Below are 25,547 nucleotides of genomic sequence, written 5' to 3'. Positions count from 1 at the left end.
TTAAATTTTTACCCGGTTATTAAACAATCTTTACGGATTCGGATTCAGTTTTGTAATTTTTAAAATTTTAAACAATTTAAGTTGTCTAGTTTTTTATATTGAAACTTTTCATTTAAACCTTCAATAATCGACCCCATTTTTCTCCTATGGAAAAATAAAGTGAACCGTTTTTTTACAGATTTATTCTGTGATGGTCGATTGATGACTTTTGAAGAGTTAATTAATAAATTTTCTCTCGCTCATACACATTTTTTGCAATATTTTCAGGTTAGACATTTTTTACAACAATATTTACCTAAGTTTCCATATTTACAAGAATCTGATTTGGTGGATACTATTTTGAAATTGAATCCCTTAGTGAAAGGTTCCATTAGCAGAACTTATAATTTACTTTTGTTACAAAAAGAGAACCTATCACTAAAGGTTAAACAAGATTGGGAGGAAGAACTTAATATGACCTTTGTGAATGACGATTGGGTTTGAATTTTGAAAAATGTAAATTCTTCTATATGTGCCAGTCACTGTTTAATTCAATTTAAAATTGTCCATCATTATTATTTACAGGAGAGACTATCTAAAATATTTCCTAGTGTAGATAATTACTATGATAAATGTAAAACTGAAGTAGCTACTTTGTCACATATGTTCTGGTCATGTTCTTCGTTAAAACTATTTTGGAAATCTTTATTTTCTACGATCTCTAAAGCTTTGAAAATTAATTTACAACCTATTAGACTAACTGTTCTATTTGGAATAGTTCTGCATCATATTCAGGGTATTTCATCTTCAGATCAACATGTAATTAATTGCATTTGCTACATTGTTGGCAAGAAGGGCTATTAAAATGGAAAGATATCTCTTCCCCTACATTAATTGAATGGTTTTCTCAAGTAATGTTATGTCTCAGCTTGGAAAAAATTAGAAGTAGAACTTTTGAACCTCGATTTGATTTCGAGAGAAGATGGGGTTCTTTTGCCAATTATTACCATTTAATTTGAAATGGTATAAATGGTTTCTTCCCAATTTTATTATCTTTTTTAAAAAGTGTGAATTGGCGGTTGATGACTTTTTTTAATATATCTAGATGATGGTTAAATGTATTGCTTCTGGGGATTGATTCCTAATGGTTTTTTTTGTAGTTTTTAATGTTTTTTTTTCTTAGTTAGATGGGGTTCTTTTTCTATATATAATTTTTTTTTCATTTTTATATATTACGATTAGTTTTTTTTCAGCTCTATTAATTGTATACATATCAATTTGTTGAAGTTTTGTATTATTCTATCGTTGTAGGAGATTATGTATTAATAAAAATATTCTGAAAATGAAACTTCTGCTGAAAAGACGCTTTGCTCTTTTCCTTTCTCATTTTACTAGCCTTTGGCTTTATAACACCCATCCGACATTGTGCTTCGAAGAATTGTTGCAAGTGAGAGTATTTTCTGTAGTAATTGTAGTTTCTAAAGCAGAGCAGTGTGAAACACAACTTTCAAAGTGGCCGCCATACCGGAAGTCAGCTTTCTACCTAGCTCTCTAAATTCTCTTGTCAGGATTCTCTTGCAGTAGTGCAATACATAACAATCACTGAAGTTACAAAGAAACACTCAAAAGAGGAATAGTGAGGTAATGTTCATGGACTCATTAAGAGGAAGGAGTTTTGAAGGACATTACATACATGCACATATGCTCACAATGTCTAGCATATACTATCAGAGGAGGTAGTGTAGGGAGATACTATCACTACACTTAAGATACATTTAGACCGGCACTTAAATATAGATCCAGATTTATCTATCACATGTACATCAAAGCATAGTGAAACGTGTTATTTGCATCAACAATCAATACACTTGACGATATGCTGAAGACAACCCACAAGTGATGCCAGATTCCAGCGTCAACTAGCATACCCTCAATGCTCAGCTGAACAACACAAAACAGAACGTACCAAGCAACAAAGCAATAACAGCAAATCAAGCTCCAGTCCTCCTCCTCTCTCACCCATCTATGTAGATATACAGGCTTCTAACCCCAGGACAAGCCATCTTCTAGGGTCTCCAGTGGACTCATGGATTAGTAGACACATGGACAAGACGTAGAACAATTTGGAACTAGTATAGACAAAGAGGTTTGGTATAAAAAGGTTGGCATGGACAGCAGGGGAGGTCAGGCAAGAGCCCAAACCACTGTGCTTGTGAGGGAGCAGCTCTACCGACCATGCCATCCTAAACAGCAGGTCATCAAAAAGAACAGGCACACTCTGAGGAATGTTCTCCACTGTGACAAAGTCTCATACTGGGTAGATTTTTAAAAAATCAGCAACTTTAAATCTTCGTTTTAAATTAAAGGCTTAAAAAATGGGAATGAGAATAAATGGAAAATATAAACAGAGCTGGAAATACTCAGCAGGTCAAGGTGTGTCAGTGATAAGAGAAACAAAATTTAATGCTCCAGGGCGAAGATTATTTTCTGTCCAAATAGTGACCACTGATTGTACGTCTGTGGTCTTCTGCTGTTGTATCCTATCCATTTCAAGGTTTGACATGTTCTGGGTTCAGAGATACTCTTCTGCACACCACTGTTGTAACGTGTGGTTATTGAGTTACTGTTGCCTTCCTGTCAGCTTGAACCAGTCTGGTAACTCTCTGACTTCTCTCAATAACAAGCCATTTTCCCCCACAGAACTACCGTTCACTGGATGTTGTTTCGTTTTTTTCACCATTCTCTGTAAACTGTAGAAACTGTTATGTGTGAAAATCCCAGGAGACCTGCAGTTTCTGAGATTATCAAACTACCCTGTCTGGCACCAACAGTCATTCCACGGTCAAAGTCACTTAGATCACATTTCTTCCCCATTCTGATGTTTGGTCTGAACAACAACTTGAACCTCTTGACCATGTCTGCATGCTTTTATGCATTGAATTGCTGCCACATGATTGACTGATTAGATATTTTCATTAATGAGCAGGGATACAGGTGTACCTAATAAAGTGACCACTGAGTGCATGTCAGTGGTAATAAACCTGATTCTTATGCATTTCCATGTGGTCGCTCTGGTTTTCAACCACGTTCCAAAGACGTGCAGGTCAGAAGGTTCATTTGGTTCTGTGGATTGTCCCCAGTGTATGTAAATGTTTGGATATGGGTGAGATTTGAAGAGAATGTGGGGATAATATAAAATAGGATTAGTGTGGGATCAGTGTGAGTGGGTGTCTGATGGTTGACACTGATACAGCAAACCAAAGGTCCTGTAACTTTCGACAAAATTTTTATCCTGCTATTGTGCTTTAGAAATTGTCTAGTCACACAATGAAAAAGCCTTTTCCAAAACACTGAGTGCAATTCAGACAGAGCTGTGAGTGAGTGCAAACTCTAAAAATGTGTGGGGCTTTGTAATGTTGAGAAGTTGGTTGATATACATGGCCAAATAAGATTTTACAGACCAAAACCTACTTATTTTTCCCCCTTCCCGTCTCTCTTCTCAGTAAAATCTGACCTTGTGGTGGCTGAACCAGGTGTGGGGTCAGAGGGCAGTCAGTACCTGTGGAGCTGCAAGGTCAAAGATCAAAGTAAACTTATTGTCAATGTATGTATGTGTCACCATATACTACTTTAAGATTAATTTTACTGGAAAATAAAGTAATAGAATAGAATTTATGGAAAACTATAGTAATGCGATCACTCGAGTTGAGTATGATGTTCTCTTAGGGATTGTCTATTTATTGGTGGGTCTTCAGGTGGCTGTAGAACACAATCTCACCCCTTCACCACTTGATAATCACCTTAATCCAGGATGTCAAGATTAATTCCCTTAATAGAGAATGCCAGTGCGTGATTTGTTTAATATATGGGCGTTGATGTGTAGGTAGCCAGTCTATGACAGATTTGGGTCAGGGTCCAGTGGCATGGAATCCAAGATGACTGGGGACTGCAGGCTTCCTTCACCTTCACTGTCGTGTTGTGTGTTCGCATCTTCAAGCTCTACCACTGAGATCTTTTGGTTGCATCACTCTTTAGCTGGAACCTCCCCCTCACCATACCTCCATGGGTAGCCCTTCTAGGAGCTAAGCATCAGAAGATATCACTGTAAGGAACTCCACCACAACAAGCTGATGATACTCTGAGAAGATGAAAAACTACACATAAGCAAAGACTGACAAACAACTGGTATGCAAAGAAGATAGTTAGTGCAAATAAAAAGCAGTAAGTAATGCTGAGAACATGAGTTGTCGAGTCCTTGAAAGGTGAGTGAGTCTGTAGATTGTTGAATCAGTTCAGAGTTGAGGTGAATTAAGCTATCCACGCTGGTTCAGATTCCTGATGATTTTAGGGTTATAACTGTTCCTAAAACTAGTGGTGTTGGACCTAAATCTCCTCCCCCCCCCCCCCCCCCCCCGATGATAGCAGTGAGAAGAGAGCCTGGATGGTGGGGCTCCTTGAAGGTGGATGCTGCTTTCTAGTGGCAGTGCTCCTTGTAGATGTGCTCAAAGATGGGGAGGGCTTTGCCTGTAATGGATTGGGCTCTATATACCATTTTCGGTAGCTTCTTACTTTCTTGAGCATTGGTGTTTCCGTATCAACCATTCTCCACTGTACATACACTGATAATCAGTGTATTAGATGACATGTCGAATCTGTGTAAACTTCTAAGAAAGTAGAGCCTTTCCTGGTGATCCGTTCACGTCGAGGCAGGGCGTGATTCTCATAAAGAAGTTGAATTGGGACAGTAGTAGGCCACTCAGCCCCTTGACTGTGTTCTGCCATTTTGTAATCCTGCCTGCCCCGCTGGTTCCCTGCTGCAGCACACAAATGCTGGAGGAACTCAGCAGGTCTGTGGAGGGAAAGCGACTCCAGCCTTCTTTGCATTTCATAATATGGTGATCGCTACTGCATTCCATATTTCAGATGCTATGTCACCAATGCGCTATGTTAACCAACAGCGGTTAACATGACAGCACAGCTGTGCTGCTCTATAATAGTCTTCAAAGCAAGGCACCCCAAATCCTCCTTATCCTTGGGCAGCTGTAATGTCTGAAATCTAATTCTTGGTTTCTGTTTTCCCCAGATAAATGTTGAAATCATTCTTTTCCATTCATTAAATTGCTTAAAAGGTACTTCAGACAGTGATTGAAAAAGAAAGAGCAATCTAGGTAATGCATTCATCTTTATGGCTTCTATTCGATTATACATATTCATTGGCAGCAATGACCATCTATTTAAGTCTGCCTTAATATCAGCTGTTATGGGAATATAATTATGTTCATAGATAATAGACAAGTCTTCAGGTATTAGCTCTCCTAGGTATTTAATAATATTACCTTTCTGTTTGAATTTACTCATTCTGTAAATGTTTTCTTGTGGTTCATAATTCAAATTTAAATTTTGGGTTTTACATAAATTTAATTTATAGCCAAAGTAAGATCCAAATTCTTTCAGCAGAGGTAATAATTTAGGCAAACCTGCATGGGGATTGGTAAGAGTCACGAGAATGTCATCCACATATAAGCAAATCTGTTCTGTATCTCTGATCAGTACACCTGTTATAATCTTGTCGTCTCTAATTGCCTGGGCCAATGGCTCGATTAGAAAGAGCAAAAAGCATGGGGCTTAGGGGCATGGGGCTTGTCGACATCCCCTTTCAAGAAATATTGTTTTAGATAAATTCCCATTTATTTTAATTCTGGCTGTAGGGGAAGAATATAAAGATTTCAGACATCCAACTACCTGATTACTGAAGCCAAACCGCTTAAGTGCCATGTAGAGATATTCCCATCGTACGAAGTAGAGATATTCCCATTGTACTGAGTCAAAGGCCTTTTCAGCATCGAGGCTAATAACTACAGATTCCAGGTTATTATTGCTCATATGGTCAATGAGATGAAGGGCCCATCTCAGATTGTCCTGGATTTGCCTACTTTTTACAAAACCTCTTTCATCTGTGCCAATTAGATCTGGAATTATATTTTCCAATCTTTTTGCTAATATTGATGCAAATAATATATAATCTATGTTAAGAACAGATATGAGCCTATTGGAACTACATTCAGTCCGATCCTTACCACTTTCAAGAACTACTGAAATTATTGCTTGATTCTGGGACAATGGCATCTCCCTTCCTCCAAGAACATAATTAAAACATTTCTTAAGTATTGGTATTATTATCTCTCTGAAAGTTTTGTACCATTCCACTGGATAGCCAACAACATCTGAAATTTTATTTGTTTTTAATGCTGATACAGCCTTACCTATTTCTTCTTCTGTTAGCTCCTGAGTTATTAGTTTATTTTGCTCCATTCCTACCGATGGTAAATCTAAAGACGTTAAGAAATTAGATATGTCTGCTAGCTCTGCAGCTTTGGGCTGAGCGTATAACATTGTGTAGTACGTTTTGAAAGATTTTTGATTGTCTTCCAATTTATGAAACATCTTATTAGTCTGGAGGTCTTTCATCCTATGTTTAGATCTCTCAGCTTGCTGGTTACGTATTCTCCATGCAAGTAATTTCTTAGATTTGGGACCATTCTCATAGAAGTTATTTTTAACAAACTTAGCTCTTTTCTCAACTTCACTTTCATAAATATTACTTGGAATTTGTTTTGTATCCAAAATTTGATTCAAGACATACAGTCATTATACTCCATGTGCTTACTCTCCAAAAATTGTAATTTTCCAATAAGAACCTTGATTTGTTTCTCTTTTTCCTTTTTCTTCTGAGCTGACCACTTTATGATTTTACTCCTAATAATAGCTTTTGCAGCATCCCACAGAGAGCTGGGGGACACTGTTCCATTATCATTAAATATCATATAATCTTCAACTCTTTAAACACCCCGGATCATTCAACAGACTGGTATTAAGTCTCCACAAGTTATCTTTGGGTTTGTTGTCTAAATGTAATGTTAAGTAAACCCCTGTGTGGTCAGAGATGTCTCTTACCCCTAATCCTGTGTCTCTCTGAATTAAATATAAAAAAAACTATTCTCGAGTACACAGAGTGGGGGTGAGAAAAAAAGGTGAACCGTCTATCAAGTGGATGTAACTTTCTCCATATATCTATCATGCCTATTTCTTTGAGCAGTTTCTTGACATGTAATGTTTCTGGATTTATCTTTTTTGTTCTATTTGAGGGAAGGGTGTAATTGAATATTCTGGTGTCCCCCACAAATTACCACACCAGATGTTTCCATAGCTATCATATTAAGAACCTTCTTAATCAGCTGTTTATCATTTCCTGGTGGTCTGTAAACATTCAGTAGAGTAACTTCCTTATGATTAATAAAACCCTTCACCAGTAAATAACTCCCTTCTTTGACTGTAATCTGTGAGTAGAACTGGGAATTTACTTTATTTGAGATTAATATTGCAACTCCCCTTGTATTTCCCCGCTCAAAAAAAATAGTAATAACAATTTTTAAATCCCAATTTGCATGACTTCTCATGTTCAATCTTTGAAAGGTGGGTCTCTTGCCAAATTATTATATCTTACTTATCTCTTTTCATTTTAGCTATAGCCTTACTCCTTTTGATTGGGTTCTGTAACCTATTCACATTAAGGGTGATTACTCTATATTCTTGATACGGTATTCCACACCAATAAAAAAGATCCCTAGATGACCTAAACAAATGAATTTCTGCCTGTACAACAAGCTAACATTTAACACGTAAACAACACATATAACATCTGTGACTTCCATCTTTGAAATTCAAACTAAACTTTTAAGTTGGGGGAAGCCCTTAAACCTGAAGGGGCCCCTCCTAGTGCAGGTTGACGCCTCTGAATAATTGAAATCAGGACTGTGCACAAAAAAGAACAAAATCAAAGATTGGCTCCCAGGTTTGTGGTCAGTTATAGTAATAAGAGCTTACAGAGGAAAAACTGTTTATGTTCTATTTTTAAGTTCTTAATCCAAAGTCAGTTATAGTTTAGTGTTAGGGTACATGTGATTTTACCAACCTAGCTGAAGGATATTTTATCACTATATTTTTGAGAGCTCTCATGCAGTATCTTTGTTGTGTCGAAATCCCTTTAGCTTGTCCTGGATGCATTTCAGACCTGTTTCTTGATCCTGACGGGATTTTGCACCCGCTGTCTCCCAGGAAAGCCGCCTCAGATTTGCCGTGGCTGTGCCCTCCGCGGGGGCCACAATTCCGGGACAGTTCAGGAAAACTCCCCTGTTCTTCAGGTCTTCCATCGCCTCTGATGCATTACTGTCCAGTGTCCAGACTTGTCCAGTGCCAAAAAACACTGGAAGTTTGGCTGGATAAAGAGTCTGGAACTGGAGCCCCTTTAAGTGTTTTTCTGATGGTGGAGTAAGCCTTTCTTATTCATAAGTATTTCGGTCTTGATCAAAAATACTCTTTTCCCGTTGTAATAAATTTTTCATTTTTTCCAAGCCGAGTGAAGCACCAACTCTGTAATTTTATATTCCTGAAAGTAGATAACCACGGACCTTGGGTTGGAACCTAGTGCAGATTTGGATCCAAGAGATCGATGGCAACGTTTCTATGCTGAGGGCGACATCAGGAAGGGACAACTCTGTCTTAATAAATTTTTCCAGAAATTCCTGTATATTGTCTCCTTCCGCCCCCTTGGAAATTCTATGGATACGTACATTATTCCTGTGTGAACGCGCCTCCAGGTTTATTAGTCAAGCATGCATGACTTCCTAAAGTTCCAGTGCGTGGGAAAGAACCTCCCTGGCCTTGGCCTTCCATTCCTCCACTTCCGTCATCCATTGCTCCATCTCTTCAACTCAGCCCGTTATTTCTTTTAAATCACCAACAATAGCCTTCAACTTCTGGTTAATTTCTTTGAAATCCACCGGTTCCTTCTTTAGAAAACCCATGGAATCACTCAGTTCTTTTTTTCATATCCGAGCGAAGCGCCTGTATTTCAGCCACGATGTTCACATGAACAGCCTCCATATCCTTGTGTTCAGCTTGGTTGCTAGCGCCGATGTTAGTGTCCTCACCGTCAGTCGGTATTTAATCGCTTGTCTTCGGGTTTTGTTGCGGATTTCCTCGTCTTTCTTTTGTTTCTCCCCTTCCTGCTACAAGACCCACTTTTCTTTTTAAATAACCATTTCTTATTTAGGGGGAAATAAGACCATCTGGGAGCCCTTACTGATTATGCTGCTGGCTGTATCTGCGCCATACTGGAAGTCCCATCTGTTATTATTTTACATTGTTTGACTTGATTGTAATGAATTGATTTGTAGGAATAGCATGACAGACAAGCTTCACTGTACCTGTGACAATAATAAACAATTCAGTTTCGTTAACCTACTGACATGCATGTCTTTGAGATGAAGGATGGAATGATTGCACAGAGGATACCTTTGCTGTCATGGGGGGAATATGCAAACTCCATACACAGACTGGAGTTTCTGCAGTGGACCACGCAGAGTTTAGGGTAGCCCAAATCTCACTGAATCACATGCTTGTATTTGCAGGAGCAACTGCTGGTGATGGCTTCCATGGACACCATGGACCTTGCGGTGGAGGACCTGGGCATTTCGATGGAGGAGATCCGGGAGTGGATTGACAAGGAGCTGGAGAAGGTGGACTTCCTCAAGCAGCGCAAGGCTGCGCTCCTGGAGCTGGAGAGCTGGGTGGAGAAGAAGGAAGCTGAGGTGGCCCGTGTGGATGGACTGTTTGAGGACGCGTCCAGGTAATTCACCTTCGCCCGCGTTTCCTATCCTCCCTGATGCTTAGTCATAGAATCAGTGGGTGGGTGCTTTGGCGCATCTCATTCATTCCAGATGTGATGCTCATCGACGCTATTCCCATCTGCCCGCTTTGCACATATTCACCTACTCTCCTGTCCAAGTGTCTCTTTGGCATGTTGTAGCATTCCTTTTACTCACCACCCCTCTGTGTGATCTTCACATGTCCCCCCTCTCATCATAAGCCTGTCTCCATGAAAACAATCTGTGGCCATGCGCCCTATCTAGGCCCCCCATGATTTTACAATCTAGAAGGTCACCCCTCAAGCCTCCTACTTTCTGCTTGTGTTTCACTTACAGGACTGTGTATATATGCCAGAAGAAGTGTTGCAGGCAGACACAGTAGTGATGCTTAAGAAGAATCTAGGTAGATACATACCCTAATAGGGAATGGAGGGACATAGACAATGTAGAGGCAGCTCTGTAGTTTAAATTGGCATCATGTTCAATACTGACATGGACTAAAGAGCCTTTTCCTGTACTATACTGTTCAGTGTTCTAGCAATCTTCTGGGGGTATGTCCCCTCTCATTCTTCCAAACTCCTGAGCCACTTGAACTTCGAAAGTTTAAAGAAGGTATGTAGGACAATTTTTAGCAGCACATTCCAGTGTGAAAGTGGTGGAAGTTGATATGGCGGGGGTGTGAATTGGCGGGGAATAGAGGGAAATGGACCATGTACAAGCAGCTGTGTGGTTTAAATCGGTATTCTGTTTTGGCACAGACATGAGTGCTCTACTGTTCTGTGTTCTAGATCCCCTCTTGTTCTGCTAAACTCCTGCCAGGAATCAGTCCAGCAAAGCTGTTAGCTGTCAGTGACAAAGATGGGCAGAGCTGTATGTACCGCCAGTAGAGTTTTTTTTTAAACAAAAGTAGTTTTGTTAAAAATTGTGGGGGGAAAACTGGAGTACAAGAACCTTTCAGGACCCACACCATCAGGTTCAGGAACAGTTATCACCCTTCAACCATCAGACTCCCGAACAGGCACAAATAACTTCACTCACCCCAACACTAAACTGATTCCTTACAAGGATTCTACACTCATGTTCTCAATTTTCTCTCTGTCTCATCTTCTTTTGCACGTTGGCTGTTTCTGTCTTGTTTGTGTGTAATTTTTCATTGATTCTATTGTATATGTTTATTATCTTGTGAATGGCTGCAGGAAAATGAAACTCGTATTTACTTTTTGCTACAACAAAGAAATAACGTTAACAACAAAAGGGAACAACAACAACATTCCACGCCTAAGCCAGGATGCCTTTTATCTCCTGCAGGGCCCACTGGTCCCAGACCCAGACACCTCCTAGGTACTCATGGGTATTACCTGGTCTTTCTCTGGGTTATCTGAGCACAGACATACCCCCGGAAGATTGCCAGATAGTTAGCTCAGATGGAGCCCTTTGCTACTTGCCCTCAAGATCCAAATGAGATAACTTGGCCAAATCCCAAAAGCAATTGTACTAGGACATTCTCCTGCCTGACCTCCCCACCCCACCAGCTCCCCGCAGTAGGATTGTGTATGATGGGAAAGCTATGGGGAGGGGGGGGTGGATCTTCCCTTACTCTGGAGGCATCCTTGATGGGGTGGGGTGACTACACCGAGCCAGGTGTGTGACCTGAGCCATGGGCTAATGCCAGTTCCGTTTTTACCCCCACTGCCCTCATCCAGGTCGGTGGAAGTATGCGAGTCGATGGTAAAGGACCTGTACAGTGACCTGGGGCTGAAGTATGAGGACGCCGACCAAGAGGAGGAGGCCCCAAAAAGCACCACCAAACCGTCGGAAGTGATCGAGATCCTGGATGATGATGATGACGATGATGATGACGTGATGGCCATTGAGACTGGTGAGAAACCCAGTGAACTGGCCCCTGGTTTCCCCCCGCTGCCCCTTCCCTGTCCTCATCACATCCCAAGGTCATAGGAATGGACTAGTCATCTCCAGCCCTCTGAAGCTTCTCACCCACCCTGCACCCCCCAGAGAAATTTTAACCAAGCAGCAGGACGACAAGCTCTTTAGCCCATGGAGCTTCTGCTGTTCCGGTCACAACCTGGCGGAGGCAGGGCATCTCCTGTCTGGTTTGCTCCCGGGCTTGGCCAGGGTGTCTATTCATAGGTCCAGCAGCAGGGAGTGGAGGGTTCTGTCTGAGCAGATTATCCATCTGTCCTGTTCCTCCCTCCAGTTCCCTTCCTCACCTCCTTCCTTTATTCCATGACTCACTAGCTGATCTTATCATCAGATTCTTTCCTGTAAAGCCCTTTGCCCCCCTCTTGCTCCCTCCCTCCCCCCCCCCCCCCCGAGCTTTGCCAAGCTACCATGCCTTCTTCGGTTTTTTTACTCCAATTTCCTGCCCCTTGCAAAACACTTCATATTACTATTGCTTCTGTGATCATAGCTTTATGGTGCTCTCTAAGGGGATATAGCAAAGTAGGTGTTTCCACTATCTGGAGAATCATAAACAAAGGGAGATGGCTACAAAATAATGGCCATTTGTTTAAAACCACGGTCTTATTCGATGTATGACCATAAGATAATCGGCCAGCAGAATTGGGGCTATTCGACCCATCATTCTGTTCTACCATTCAAATGTGGTTGATTTTTCTTTTTTTTTCTCAACCCTGTTTTATTGCCTCCTTCCTGTAACCCTTAACTCCCTTACCAAGAAGATGGGGAATCTGTGGAATTTATTGCCACAGACAGCTGTGCAGGCCAAGTCGTTTGGTATATTTAAAGCAGAGTTAGATAGATTCTTGATTAGTGAGGGTGTGAACGATTATGAGGAGAAGGCAGGAGAATGGGTTTGAGGGGGATACTAGATCAGCTATGAAGAGAAGATTCAATGGGACAAATGCCTAATCCTGCTCCTATGTCTTACAGTCTCAATCAAGAATCTCTGCCTTTGAATGCATTTGACCTCCACAGCCATCTGTGGCAAAAAATTCCACAGATTCACCAGCCCCCACTGAAGGAATTCCTCTTCTCAGGACTAAAAGGATGCCCCTTTATTTTAAGGCTGTCTCCTCAGGTTCTAGCTTCTTCTACTGATGGAAACATCCTCCTCATGTCCTTTATATCCAGGGCTTCTGTTTTCAGTAGGTTTCAATGAGGTCCCCCTGAACCTTCTAATCTGCTTTGAGTGCAGGCCCAGAGACATCAAACGCTCCTTGTGATGGAACTTTTCATTCCCAGGATCGTTCTGGTGAACCTCCTCTGGACCCTGTCTAGGGTCAGCACGTCCTTTCTTGGATGCAGGATCCAAAACAATATATCCTTGCTTTGATGTTCCAGTTCTCGCAAAATGAATGCTAATATTGCATTTAAGGTGGAGACAATTCCTCGATCTCTCTACATTTATTTGATTGGCCTTCTCTTTCACTTTCTCTGGCTGTTGCCTGATGCCCTAACCCCTTCCTCACCTTGGACCATAGATGCTGCAGGCTGGCTGATCGGACTTGGTCCAGGATGGTCTGCTACGTATACTCTAGGATTCAAACGACTGTATATTGAAGGGTGGCCATGCAGAGGCTGTTTCCAATAGTGAAAGAACCTAGGTCCAGGGGGCACAGCCTCAGAATAGAACGACATCCTTTTAAAACAGAGATAAAGAGGACTTCTTTTCAACCAGAGGGCTGTGAGTTTGTGGAACTCATTGCCACAGAAGTCTGTACAGGCCAAGTCATTGGGTATATCTAATACAGGCGATTATAGGTAATTAGTGAGGACATCAAAGGTTACAGGAAAGCAGGGGAATGGGATTGAGAGGGAAAGTAAATCAACCATGATCGAGTGGCAGTGCTGGGTTGAATAACCAAATTTAGCTTGTGTCTTATGGTCTTGAACTGGTGAAGCTTTGGCAGAACTACTGATCTAACATGTTTTTTTCCCAACAGTTGAAATGGGGAAAGTCGCATCATCTCCATCCACCTCGTCGACTGTGTCAGCACTGAGCAAGATTACCCGAGAGCCATCCCTGGTGAGATTACTAGACAACTGTGTTGTGAATGTGTAGTCTACATGTGGCCCCTTGTGTGCAGGATGCTGTGTGGCCTGTTTTACTCACTAACCAAGGGAACAAAGGACATTAGGCAGTTAACCTAATCCTCGTGCCTCTGCTCCTTGTGATTTTTATAAATGACTTGGAATTTATAAAAGAGGAAGGGTGGGTTAGTAAATTAGTGAACGTCCCAAAGGTCGGTGGCACAGGCTGAAAACACCTGTTATAGTGCTGTGTCTCTAAATAAAGAGTGAAAACAAAGTGTCATGGGCCATTCAGAAATGCAAAATCTAACCCTAAAGGGCACAAGGTAAAGGTGAAAGGGAAACCGACTGGCTCTGGAATATTTTTTGCAGTTCTGCTTGCCACACTGTGGGCAGGACGTGTTGAAACAGAAGAGGCTACAGAAGAGATTTCTGAGGATGTTGCTGGGACTGGAGGGCTTGAGTTATGTAGCATGACTAGCTTGGCTGGCACAGCTTTCCCTGGAGTGAAGGAAGCTGAGCAGTGACTTTAAAGCAGTGACATGAGGGGTATAGATAAGGTGGATGGTCACAGTCTTTTTCCTAGGGTAGGACATTGAGGGCGTAGATTTAAGGTATTTAGAAGGAACCCAGGGGCAAATTTTTTCAAAGTAAATTTATTATCAAAGTACATATACATCACCATATAAACCCTGAGATTTATTTTTATGGACATACTCATTAAATCCATAATAGAATTTTTCACTAAGAGGATGGTGGGTGTATGGAACAACCTGGCAGAGGAATTGATAGTGGTGCATTCAATTACAATGCTTAACTGGCATTTGGCCAGGTATGTGGATAGGAAAGGTTTTAAAAGTGATCTGGGCCAAATGCAGACTAGCTTAAGAATGGTCAGCATGGATGAGTTGGGCCAAAGGGACTGTTTCCATTTTGTAAGTGGTACAGTCCACATCACTGCCGAGATCTACAATGATCCCACCCATCTGGGCCTCACACTGGGTGTGACAGAGTACATCTGGTCTAGAATGGACCAGTGCTCCAAGAATTGTTTGGTAGTTTCTACTCACGCAGTTGTATCATTAACATTGGGCTGTACACAGGAATTACAGCCTCAACCACTTTTAAACTCTCATGTTAAACATGCAGATGCCTTAACAAGCCCCTGATGATATGGGGAGGTTAGGGATTTTGGGAGCTCTATTCCATACAGTCTCATGTGGATTCAGCCCCTTTTTAAAAAATTATTCCTCTACCTTTGCACCTTCCCCCCCACCACTTGCCCACCACCTCCTCTCCAGCTACGGGACGCCATGGCTGCCATGCGGAAGTCTGCCCGGGATGTGCAGAAGTTCGTGGAGGCTGTCTCCAGGAAGCCGACAGCAACCTCTTCGGGACTGCTGCGTGCCATGAGCACACAACCTGGTCAGTCTTATTGATTGGCGTGTCAATATCAATCTTATTGTCGCGGCATAAAGTACAGGGGCTATGGAAAACTTGCAGCTGCACCGGAGATGCAACATTCACAGAAAAAGATAAATTAAACATAAATTATGCAAAAAAAAAAGACCATTTTAGTGCAAACTGTTCGTAGTGTTGCTAAATCATAGTGATTAGGGTTGTGCAGATTAGTTTGAGAACCGAATGGTTGAAGGGAAGTCACTGTTCCTAAACCTAGTGGTGTGGGACTTCAGGCGTCTGTACCTCCTGCCGATGAGAGCTGGGAGAAGGTGGCCTGGCCTGGATGGTGGGGATCTTTGATCGTGGATATTGCCTTCTTGAGGCAGCATCTCCTGTAGATATGATTGATGGTGGGGAAGGATGTGATCATAAGATGTAGGATCTGTCCATTGATGTGTCACCATTTGATCATGGCTGATTTATTTTTCTTCTTACAACTCTATTCTCTTGCCTTCTTCCTGTAACCTTTGGTGCCTTACAAATCAAAACCTGTTGACCTCTGCTTTAAATACATCCAGTCACTTGGCCTCCATAGCTGTCTGTGGCAACAAATTCCAAAGATTCACCATTGTTATTACTTATGGCAATCACCCTTACTGGGATGTAGGTCACCGACAGTAGCTCACCAGAGTCCTCCATCCTGGGCTAGTTCCCCAGGTTATCCCAGGTGTATCCCATCTTCTTTCTCTCCCGGGGATGAGGTCCCTGGAGTCTTTGTTGATGTTTCTGTAGCACTGGGTTTTTACGAGATAGGATTGCTAGCCCATGGCCAACCCTCCTCCTTTTGCAACCGACCATGTCAGAGTTTCACCATTCTCTCCCTGAAGAAATTTCTCTTCATCTCTGTTCTTCAAAGATGTCTCTGTATTCTGAGTCTAGGACTCTCCCATGAATGGAAGCATCCACTCCATTAGGCGTTTCAATGTTCGGTAGTTTTAATGAAATCCACCTTCATTCTTCTACTGGCTGAGTCCTCTACTCTCTGCACGTCGCTGTGTCTATAGACTTCACAACCAACATAGTCCTTTTGGTCAGTGGTCACTTGTGATGTAAGAAACACAGTATCAAAGCTGAGAATCTGAAGCACCAGGGCAGTGTAGCAGTTAGTGCGACACTAATACAGCTCAACAGAGTTTGGAGTTCATTTCCAAATGTCATCTGTACGTCCTCCCCGTCGAATGCGTGAGTTTCCTCCGGTTTCTTCCCACAGTCCAAAGACTTTTAATTGGTCATTGTAAATTATCCAGAGATTAGGCTAGGGTTAATCAGGGTTGCTGGGCAGCACAGCTCAAAGGGCCTATTCTGTGCTATATCTCAACTAAATAAATCAATCTGTTTTGGTGATATACCTGCCTTACTATAAATCTGGCTTGAGGTCACCTGGCCAGTGCACAGGAAGATGCAACACTGAGCTGAATTGTCATTGACATGGTCTCCGATGTTGAAGAATCTGCAGCTGCTGCAACAGGGTCTTAATCTTCCCCTTGAATGAGCATTGCCAGCCGTGCATCACCTATTCCTGCCTACACATGCAGCGCTCTGTATTGTGTATTGGAGTTCGTGGAGTGGAAATGAGTTGAACAATCTCTCCCCCTTTACTTCCTCGTAGAGCCAGACAAGACCAGGCAACCTGCCTCCGCCTTCTCCATGCCCTCTTCGCCTACAAGCACCCTCTCCTCCACCTGCAGCACCCAGCCCCGGCCAGCACTGCAGTCCAGCACGCCAGCCCCGCCAGGCAGCAGCCAGCAAGTCGTCACGGTGGTGGAGGATGGCGAGGTGGTCAAAGACGGTGACCTGTACAAGGGCATGCGCATCCTGGGCAAGAAACGGACCAAGACATGGCATAAGGGGGCACTTATCGCCATTGTGGCAACAGGTGAGGGAGCGTTGAAACTAGGCAGGAGAATATAACGTAGAATAGTGCAGTGGAGACGCGAGCAACTGCATATGCTATATCAGATCAAGTGTGATCCCGCAGTGAATCGACAGGGCTTCCTACGTGCAAGAGGCGCTCTCTCTTTTGGGCGCAGGCTTTTGAGTGCACATGGGGTCCAGTTCGTAGCTTCCACGCTGTAAGTTGCCAAGTATACCATTACTAACATCACTCAGTAAAAACGTTTAATCGTACCACTTATTTATCATTCTTGCCCTGCAGGTACATAACATGCTACAAGGTAGAGAGCATATTCTGCCTGAAGTTTGGTGAACGGTGGATCTGTCTGGAACCCCTGTTCTTTGCGATCTTCATAAATGGGCGAGGAAGTGGAGGGTGGGGTAGTAAGTTTGCAGATGGCAGAAAGGTTGATGGAGTGGAGGGTTGTTGTAAATTGCAATGGGACATTGACAGGATGGAGAGCTGGGCTGAAAGTGGCAGATGGAGTTCAACCCAGAAGAGTGATTAACTGTGGAAGCTTGAATTTGAAGGTAGAATATAGGGCTAATGACCTGGCCTTGGCATTGTGGAGGAACAGGAGGATCTTGGGGTCCATATCCCTCAATCCTTTAAAGCTGCCGCGCAGTTTGATCGGTTGGTTAAGAAGGTGTATGGGGTGTTGTCTTCATTAGTTGGGGGGATTGAGTTCAAGTGTCGAGAGGTAATGTATCTTTATAAAACCCTGGTCAGACCACACTTGGAAAATTGTGTTGAGTTCTGCTTGCCTCATTATAGGAAGGATGTTGAAGCTTTAGAGAGGGTGCAGAGGAGATTTACCAGGATAACGCCTGGATTTGAGATCATGTCTTATACAGGTAGATTGTGAGCTAGGGCTTTTCTCTTTGGAGTGAAGGATGATGAGATGTGACTTGATATTGGGAGGCATAGATCAAATGGAAAACCAGAGCCTTTTCCCCAGTGTACGAGATGGTATAATTTTAAGGTGACTGGAAGGAAAGTACAATGGGGATATTGGAGTTAAGTTCTTTACACAGAGAGTGTGGGTGTGTTGAACACCCTGTCAGGGGTGGTGGTTGAACTCGATACATTAGGACATTTAAGAAACTCTTGGACACATGGATGATAGAAAATTGGCTTATGTAGGAGGGAAGGGTTAGATTGATCTTGGGGTTGGTTAAAGTTGGCGCTGAAGTTTTTTGTTACTGAGAATGTAACAATGTTTTTTGTTGCCTGGAATGTGCTGCCAGGGCTGGTGGTGGAGACAGGTATGATCGAAGCATTTAAGAGGGTCTTAGGCACATGAATGTGCAGAGAATTGAGAGATATGGACATTATACAGGCAGAAGAATCAGAATTTTAATCTCACTATGTCATGAAATTTGTTGTTTTGTGCCAACAGTACATTGTAATACATAATGAAAAAACTAGAAATTAAAATAAGAAATATATATAAGTAGTGCAAAAAGAGAGCAAACAATGTATAGTGGGATAGTGTTTATTGTCCATTCAGAGATCTGATGGCAGAGGGCAAAAGTTGTTCCTGAAAGACTGAATGTGTGTCTTCAGGCTTTTGTACCTCTTTGATGGATGCAAAGAAAAGAAGGCATGGTCTTGGTAATGGGGGGTCTTTAATATGAATGCCACCTCTCTGAGGCCTTTGTAAGATGTCCTCCACACTGGTGAAGCTAGTGCTCATGATGGAGTTTTACTTTCTGTAGCTTTTTCTGATCTTGTGAAGTGACCCCTCCATACCAAATGGTGATGCGACAAGTTAGAATCCTCTCTGTGGTATATCTGTAGAAATTTGCAAGTTGTTTTGTGATGTACAAAGTCACTTCAAATTTCTTTGTAATTGCATCAATATATTGGGTCCAGGATAGATTGTCAGAGATGTCATTAGGTGCCATTAGCTTAATGGATTCGGCACTACTTCAGGGGTTGAAGGGGCTGTTCCTGGACTGTACTGTTCCATTTTAATTAGCGGGTTAATTCCATGGGTTTAAGGAGAAGCAGTGAGAGATGATGGAGAGGAAACAGGTACAGACTAAAAGGCCTGTTTCTGTGACGTTAATTCTGAGCATATTCGCAAGGAAAGTTCATAGCAAAGTGGAGAAACTTTCAAAATAAAATAGAAGAGTTTTGGTGAGGATTTGGTTGACTGACCTATTTTTGTATCCTGGCCAGGCAGCAACAATAAGTACAAGGTGAAGTTTGACAACAAAGGGAAGAGTCTACTGTCAGGTAACCACATCGCCTACGACTACCATCCCCAGGGCGACCGGTTGATGGTAGGGAGCAGGGTGGTCGCCAAGTACAAGGATGGTAATTCGGTCTGGCTGTACGCTGGCATTGTGGCCGAGACACCTAACATCAAGAACAAGTCCAGGTGAGTGCTCCGAGTCCATTCAGTGGCTGCATGCGGACAAGGGAGGATGGTAGTCAGTCCACGGGGTGAGCCGTGTACTTCCAAAGAGCTGGTGCTGGCCCCAGTTGCAACCTGCATCATGGTCAAGGAAATTCACCAATGCCTGTAATGCCTCAGGAAGCTAAAGAAATGCGGCACGTCCCCATCAACCTTTACCAATGTTTATCAGTGTCCCATAGACAACAATCTATCTGGATGCATCACAGCTTGGTACAGCAGCGGCTCTATGTGACTGCAGGTGTTTGTGGACAAACTCAACACATCATAGAAGCCAGCCTCCCCCCATACTTCCCTCTTTCTCAGTAAAACAGCCTGCATAATCAAGGATCCCACCCACCCTGGACATTCTCCCTTCTCCCCTCTTCCATTAGGAAAAAATATGAAAGCTTGAAAGCATATGAACCACCAGGCTCAGGGATAGCTATTCTGTTATGAGACCATTGAATGGTTCACTTGTACGGTAAAGTTGACTTTTGACTTCACAATCTACCTCATTATGATCTTGCACTCTATCATTTACCTGCACTGCACTTTCTCTGCAGCTGTTACACTTCATTCTGCATTTTGTTACTGTTCTTCAGGGCACTGTATAGTAACCTGATCTGTATGAACAGTATGCAAGACAAGCTTTTCGCTGTATCTCGGTAGATATGAAACAATAAACCAACACCAACAGGGCAAGGGGCCCAGATGTTCTGCACCATGTCATTTACTCTTCCATGTGAGGCTGTATTAGGAGAGTTAACTTTTCAACAAATAACTTGAGATATAGGCCAATATTTATTACCTGTCCCTAATTGCCATAAAGACCATGAGACGTAGGAGCAAATTGGGCCATTTGGTCTGTCAAGTCAGCTTCGCCATTCCATCATGGCTGATCTATTTTCCCTCTCAACCCCATTCTCCTGCCTTCTCCCTGTAAACTTTAATATCCTGACTAATAAAAAACCTATCAAAACTCTGGCCTCCACATCTGTCTGTGACAGATTCACTACCCTCTGGCTAAACAAATTCCTCCTCACCTCTGTTCTAAATAGACGTCCTTCTATTCTGAGGTTGTGGCCTCTGGTCCTAGACTCCCCACTTTAGGGAACATCCTCTCCACATGCACTTTATCTAGGCCTTTCATATTCAATAGGTATGCCCTTTGAGAATTAAATTTATTATTGCAGACATGTATGACATGAAATTTGTGGCAGCAGAATAGTGCAAAGACAAAAATCAATAAATTACAAAAAATAAATAGCGTACAACTTTTGACAAGGTTCTGCATGGAAGGTTAGTTAGAAAGGTTCAATCGTTCGGTGTTAATATTGAAGTAGTAAAATGGATTCAACAGTGGCTGGATGGGAGATGCCAGGGAGTAGTGGTGGATAACTGTTTGTCAGTTTGGAGGCCGGTGACTAGTGGTGTACCTCAGGGATCTGTATTGGGACCAATGTTGTTTGTCATATACATTAATGGTCTGAATGATGGGGTGGTAAATTGGATTAGTAAGTATGCAGATGATACTAAGGTAGGTGGCTTAGTGTGAATAATGAAGTAGGTTTTCAAAGCTTACAGAGAGATCTAGGCCAGTTAGAAGAGCGGGCTGAATGATGGCAGATGGAGTTTAATGCTGATAAGTGTGAGGTGCTACATTTTGGTAGGAAAAATCCAAATAGGACATGCATCGTAAGTGGTAGGGCATTGAAGAATGCAGTAGAACAGAATGATCTAGGAATAATAGTTCCCTGAAGGTGGAATCTCATGTGGATAGGGTGGTGAAGAAAGCTTTTGGTATGCTGGCCTTTATAAATTAGAGCATTGAATATAGGAGTTGGGATGTAATGTTAAAATTGTATAAGGCATTGGTAAGGCCAAATTTGGAGTATTGTGTACAGTTCTGGTCACCGAATTATAGGAAAGATATCAACAAAATAGAGAGAGTACAGAGAAGATTTACAAGAATGTTACCTGGGTTTCAGCACCTAAGTTACAGGGAAAGGCTGAACAAGTTAGGTCTTCATTTTTTGGAGCGTAGAAGGTTGAGGGGGATAGATCGAGTTGACGTGGATAGGCTTTTTCCATTGAGAGTAGGGGAGATTCAAACAATAGGACATGATTTGAGAGTTAGGGGGCAAAAGTTTAAGGGTAACACGAGGGGTAATTTCTTTACTCAGAGAGTGGTAGCTGTGTGGAATGAGCTTCCAGTACAAGTGGTAGAGGCAGGTTCGATTTTATCATTTAAAAAAAATTGGATAGGTATATGGACAGGAAAGGAATGGAGGATTATAGGCTGAGTGCGGGTCAGTGGAACTAGGTGGGTGTAAGCATCGGCATGGACTAGAAGGGCCGAGATGGGCTGTTTCCATGCTGTAATTGTTATATGGTTATATATGGTTAAAGGAATTACAAAGTAATGTTCATTGATTCATGGGCCATTCAGAAATCTTATGGTGGAGGGGAAGAAGTTGTTCCCTGATCATTGACTGTGGGTCTTAAGGCTCCTGTGCCTCCTCCTGGGTGATATTAATGCAGAGAGGGCATGTCCTGGATGGTGAGGGTCCTTGTTGAAGATGTCGCAGTGGTGGGGAGGTTTGTGCCTGCAATGAAGCTGGCTAAGTCTACAACTCTCTGCAGCCTCTTGCATTGGAACTCCATGCCAGATGGTAACGCACCAGAATGCTCTCCACCATTCATCTGTAGAAATTTGCAGTATTCTTTGGTGACATCCTGAATCTCCTCAAACTCCTAATGAAGTATAGCTGCTGGCCTGCCTTTGTGTTTGCATCAATATGTTGCGGTGGGATGGATCCTCTGAGTCGTTGATACCAAGGACCATGAAGCTGTTCACCCTTTCCACTGCCGACACTTTGACGAGGACTGGTCTGTATTCTCCCAGCTTTCCCTTCCTGAAGTCCACAGTCAATTCCTTGGCCTTGCTGATGTTGAGTGTGAGATTGTGACACCACTCAACTAGCCAATCTATTTTACTCCTGTACACATCCTCGTCGCCATCTGCGCTTTTAACCAACAATAACTGTGGTGTCATCTGTAACTTTGAGTTGAGCTTAGGTTTATTTGGCACATGAGTGTAGAGAGCAAGTTGGCATGAGCTTCCATCTTAAACCACTGCATCCACATGGGGAAGGTGCTCTGGCAGTGCTGTTGAGTGAGTAGTTCCCTTGATTTAGATGTAGCACAAGTGATTGAATGGCCAATGTATTTCCAAGCTGGGATGGTGTACCCCTGTGCCCGCTGTTCTTGGTGGTAGAGGTGGTTGGTTTAAGTGGTCTGCCGGAGCAGCCTAGGCTGGCCAACTGAGTGTGACCATTAAGCCATTCAGTGCATCAAATCTGCTCTGCTATCCACTCATGGCTGATTTCTCTCTTTGAACCCCATTCTCCTGCCTTCTCCTCCCCTTACCAATCAAGACCCTTTCATTCTTTGCCTTAAGTATAAACAATGATGTGGCCTCCACTGCCCTCTGTGGCAACACACTCCACAGATTCAGCACTGAAGAAATTCCTCCTCATCTCAGTTTTCTGAGGCTGTGCCCACTGGTCCTAGACTCTCTCGCCTACTATTGAAAACATTTTCTGCTCATCCACTCTATCCAGACTTTTAAGTATGAGATTTTCCCTTCATCCTTCAAAAATCCAAATACAGGCATTAAACACTCCACGTGTGTTAAGCCTTTCATTCTTGGAACCATTCCTGTGAATCTCTAGGACTCTCATCAAGGCCAGCATATCTGTTCTTGGATATGGGGCTCAGAATTGAAGATGAAGATTAGCTTCGTTTGTCACACTTCCATACAGTGAAATGCATTGTTTGCGTTGAATGACTTATGACTGATCAAATTTACTGGAGAAACACTGAGGTTGTGGATATGAAAGTCTTTATTTATTATGACAAACAGATAGTCTCTTGGAGATCTTCTCAGCAGTGTCTCACAAACTCAAAAGTACATCACATTTTTATAACCTTAAGGTAAAAGGCAATAGTAGGTGATTCAATACAATTTCAATAGTTCAATAGTTACATTGTTTACTTCAATACACTGGATTGACATATGGTTCCTTTGAGGAAAAATACTTAACAGTGGAAACTCATTGTATTTGATATACTTCTGAAGGTTCAAATACATTTGCTGAGAGAAACTGAATAATACAGATATTCTAAAAAAAACCTGGCAATAGAGAGGTTGACACTCAACTATTGACAGAGCCAAGAGATTGTGTCAGCTTCCTTGAATTTGTTTACAATGGTGCACATTACTTAAACCTATAGTTATCTGGATCAGTGCAAGCCAATTAACATAGCCCCATTGTCTTTTTACATTTGGCTGATGTATAGATGTGTGTCTCATGGTCATCATTTTGCGGACAGCCTGTGCTTTTAACTTCAATTTACTGCTTGCAGTTTACAATTTATATTAACTGAAGACTGGTTCTTGCTTGAATTGCTATATTCACTTAACTCCAGTATACTCCCTAACAGAGCCCACAAATGTCACCATACTTAAGCACCAAAATAGCAGGCGCTAAGGTGGTGTAGCAGTTGGCGCAACTGCTTGAATCATTGGGGTTTGGAGTTCAATTTTGGTGTCCTTTGTAAGAAAATTTGTGTGTCCTTCCTGTGAAGTGGGTGGGTTTCCTCCAGGTGCTCTGGTTTCCTCCCATTGTCCAAAGACAAACCGGTTAGTAGGTTGATTGGTCATTGTCCTATGATTAGGCTAGGGTTAAATAGGTGGGTTGCTGTGTGGCATGGCTTGGTGAGCCCAAAGGGCTTGCTCCAAACTATCTCTAAATAAATCAACATTTGGAGTGTTTGAATCCAGACCACCTGGAGGAAGCCCACGCAGTTACGAGGAGAACATTCAAACTCCTTACAAACGATAATGGGAATTGAACTCTGATCTTGGTCACCGGTGCTGTCGCAGCATTACTCTAACTGCTCTGCTGCCATCGGGCACAGTCACAGACTACAAGGACTTCTCTTAAAAAACAGAGTTGAAGAAGAATTTGTTTAGCTAGTGTGTGGAAGTCATTGGGTATATTTAAACTGGATTTGATTAGTAAAGGCTGATTTATACTTGTGCTTATGGGCTACGCCGTAGGCCTGATTTTCACTTCTGCGTAGGCTCTATGCCTAGCGAGCATGCGTTGGTGTGCGCCAAAACACTAGTTGGCCGTAGGTCTCTATGCCACTGTGTTGAGTTTCTTCATAAGAGACGTGAACGAGGAAATGCATTTCAAACATTTTCGCATGTCGGCAGGTAGATTTGACGATTTGGTTCATCTATTTCGTATCGGTGTACAGACATAGTGGAGAAGAAGCAACAGGAAGTGCGTGGGAGGAAATGAGATGCAACCAAGAGGACCAATCACAGTTGTTGCGGTCTGCATAGCCGCAACGCGCGAGTTACTTTTTTGGGGAGGTGCACGTCACCCTACGGCGTAGATGCGATGCACAGATTGTCAAATATTAGTTAAAGGCAGGAGAACGGAATTGAGAGGGAAAATAAATTGGCCACATTTAATAGGAGCAGATTAAATGGGCCAAATGGCCTAATTCTGCTCCTATGTCGTATTGTGCTGTGGGAGAAAGACTGCATTACAGGTTCCATTCAGGAGTTTGCTAGGGCTGTGTCAGTAGGGTGTAGTATGCACCACTGGACACTAGGGTGCAGCACTCTCCACTGTGTTAACCCCATACACTGACACATGCACGAGGAATTCAGCCAGCTGCCTCCTCGGCTGTCTTGGGACCAACATGTTAGCGTGGGTGCGGCAGTGCACGAGATCTTGGTAACTCCTGCAATCCTAGCAACCACCCCATGAGAAAACTTGCATTTTTAGAGTGCCTTTCACATCTCCTAAGCATCCCCAGATCTTCCACAACCAATGAGATGCCCTTATTCAAATCCATTGTCACTGCAGTATTGGTCGTGCTGTTGCCTGTTTGTGCACACCAACCTCTTGCAGGCTGTCGAGAACAGCAAATCCTCATCCGTTTTAATCTTGGGCTGCTGAAGTGGTAAATACTGTCTCCTGCCCTCGAGAGAAACCCTTTCTCCTTGTAC

General features: G+C 42.6%; 1 protein-coding gene across 2 annotated transcripts in view; it reads left to right on the top strand.

The window, feature by feature from the left end:
• The window catches only part of setdb1b (SET domain bifurcated histone lysine methyltransferase 1b), a 115,548-nt gene that overhangs the window by 15,867 nt on the left and 74,134 nt on the right, over positions 1–25,547 (top strand). For both annotated transcript variants that reach the window (XM_059979973.1, XM_059979974.1), the window contains exons 2-7: positions 9,450–9,667; positions 11,390–11,565; positions 13,610–13,692; positions 14,999–15,122; positions 16,768–17,034; positions 19,237–19,438. In XM_059979973.1, coding sequence (XP_059835956.1) covers positions 9,465–9,667; positions 11,390–11,565; positions 13,610–13,692; positions 14,999–15,122; positions 16,768–17,034; positions 19,237–19,438 — 1,055 coding nt within the window. In that variant the 5' untranslated portion in view covers positions 9,450–9,464. The remainder of the gene's footprint in view (positions 1–9,449; positions 9,668–11,389; positions 11,566–13,609; positions 13,693–14,998; positions 15,123–16,767; positions 17,035–19,236; positions 19,439–25,547) is intronic.

This window comes from Hypanus sabinus, chromosome 9 (genome assembly GCF_030144855.1).
Source record: "Hypanus sabinus isolate sHypSab1 chromosome 9, sHypSab1.hap1, whole genome shotgun sequence".
NCBI classification, from domain to species: domain Eukaryota; kingdom Metazoa; phylum Chordata; class Chondrichthyes; order Myliobatiformes; family Dasyatidae; genus Hypanus; species Hypanus sabinus.
This window is presented reverse-complemented; position numbering and strand designations above follow the sequence as displayed.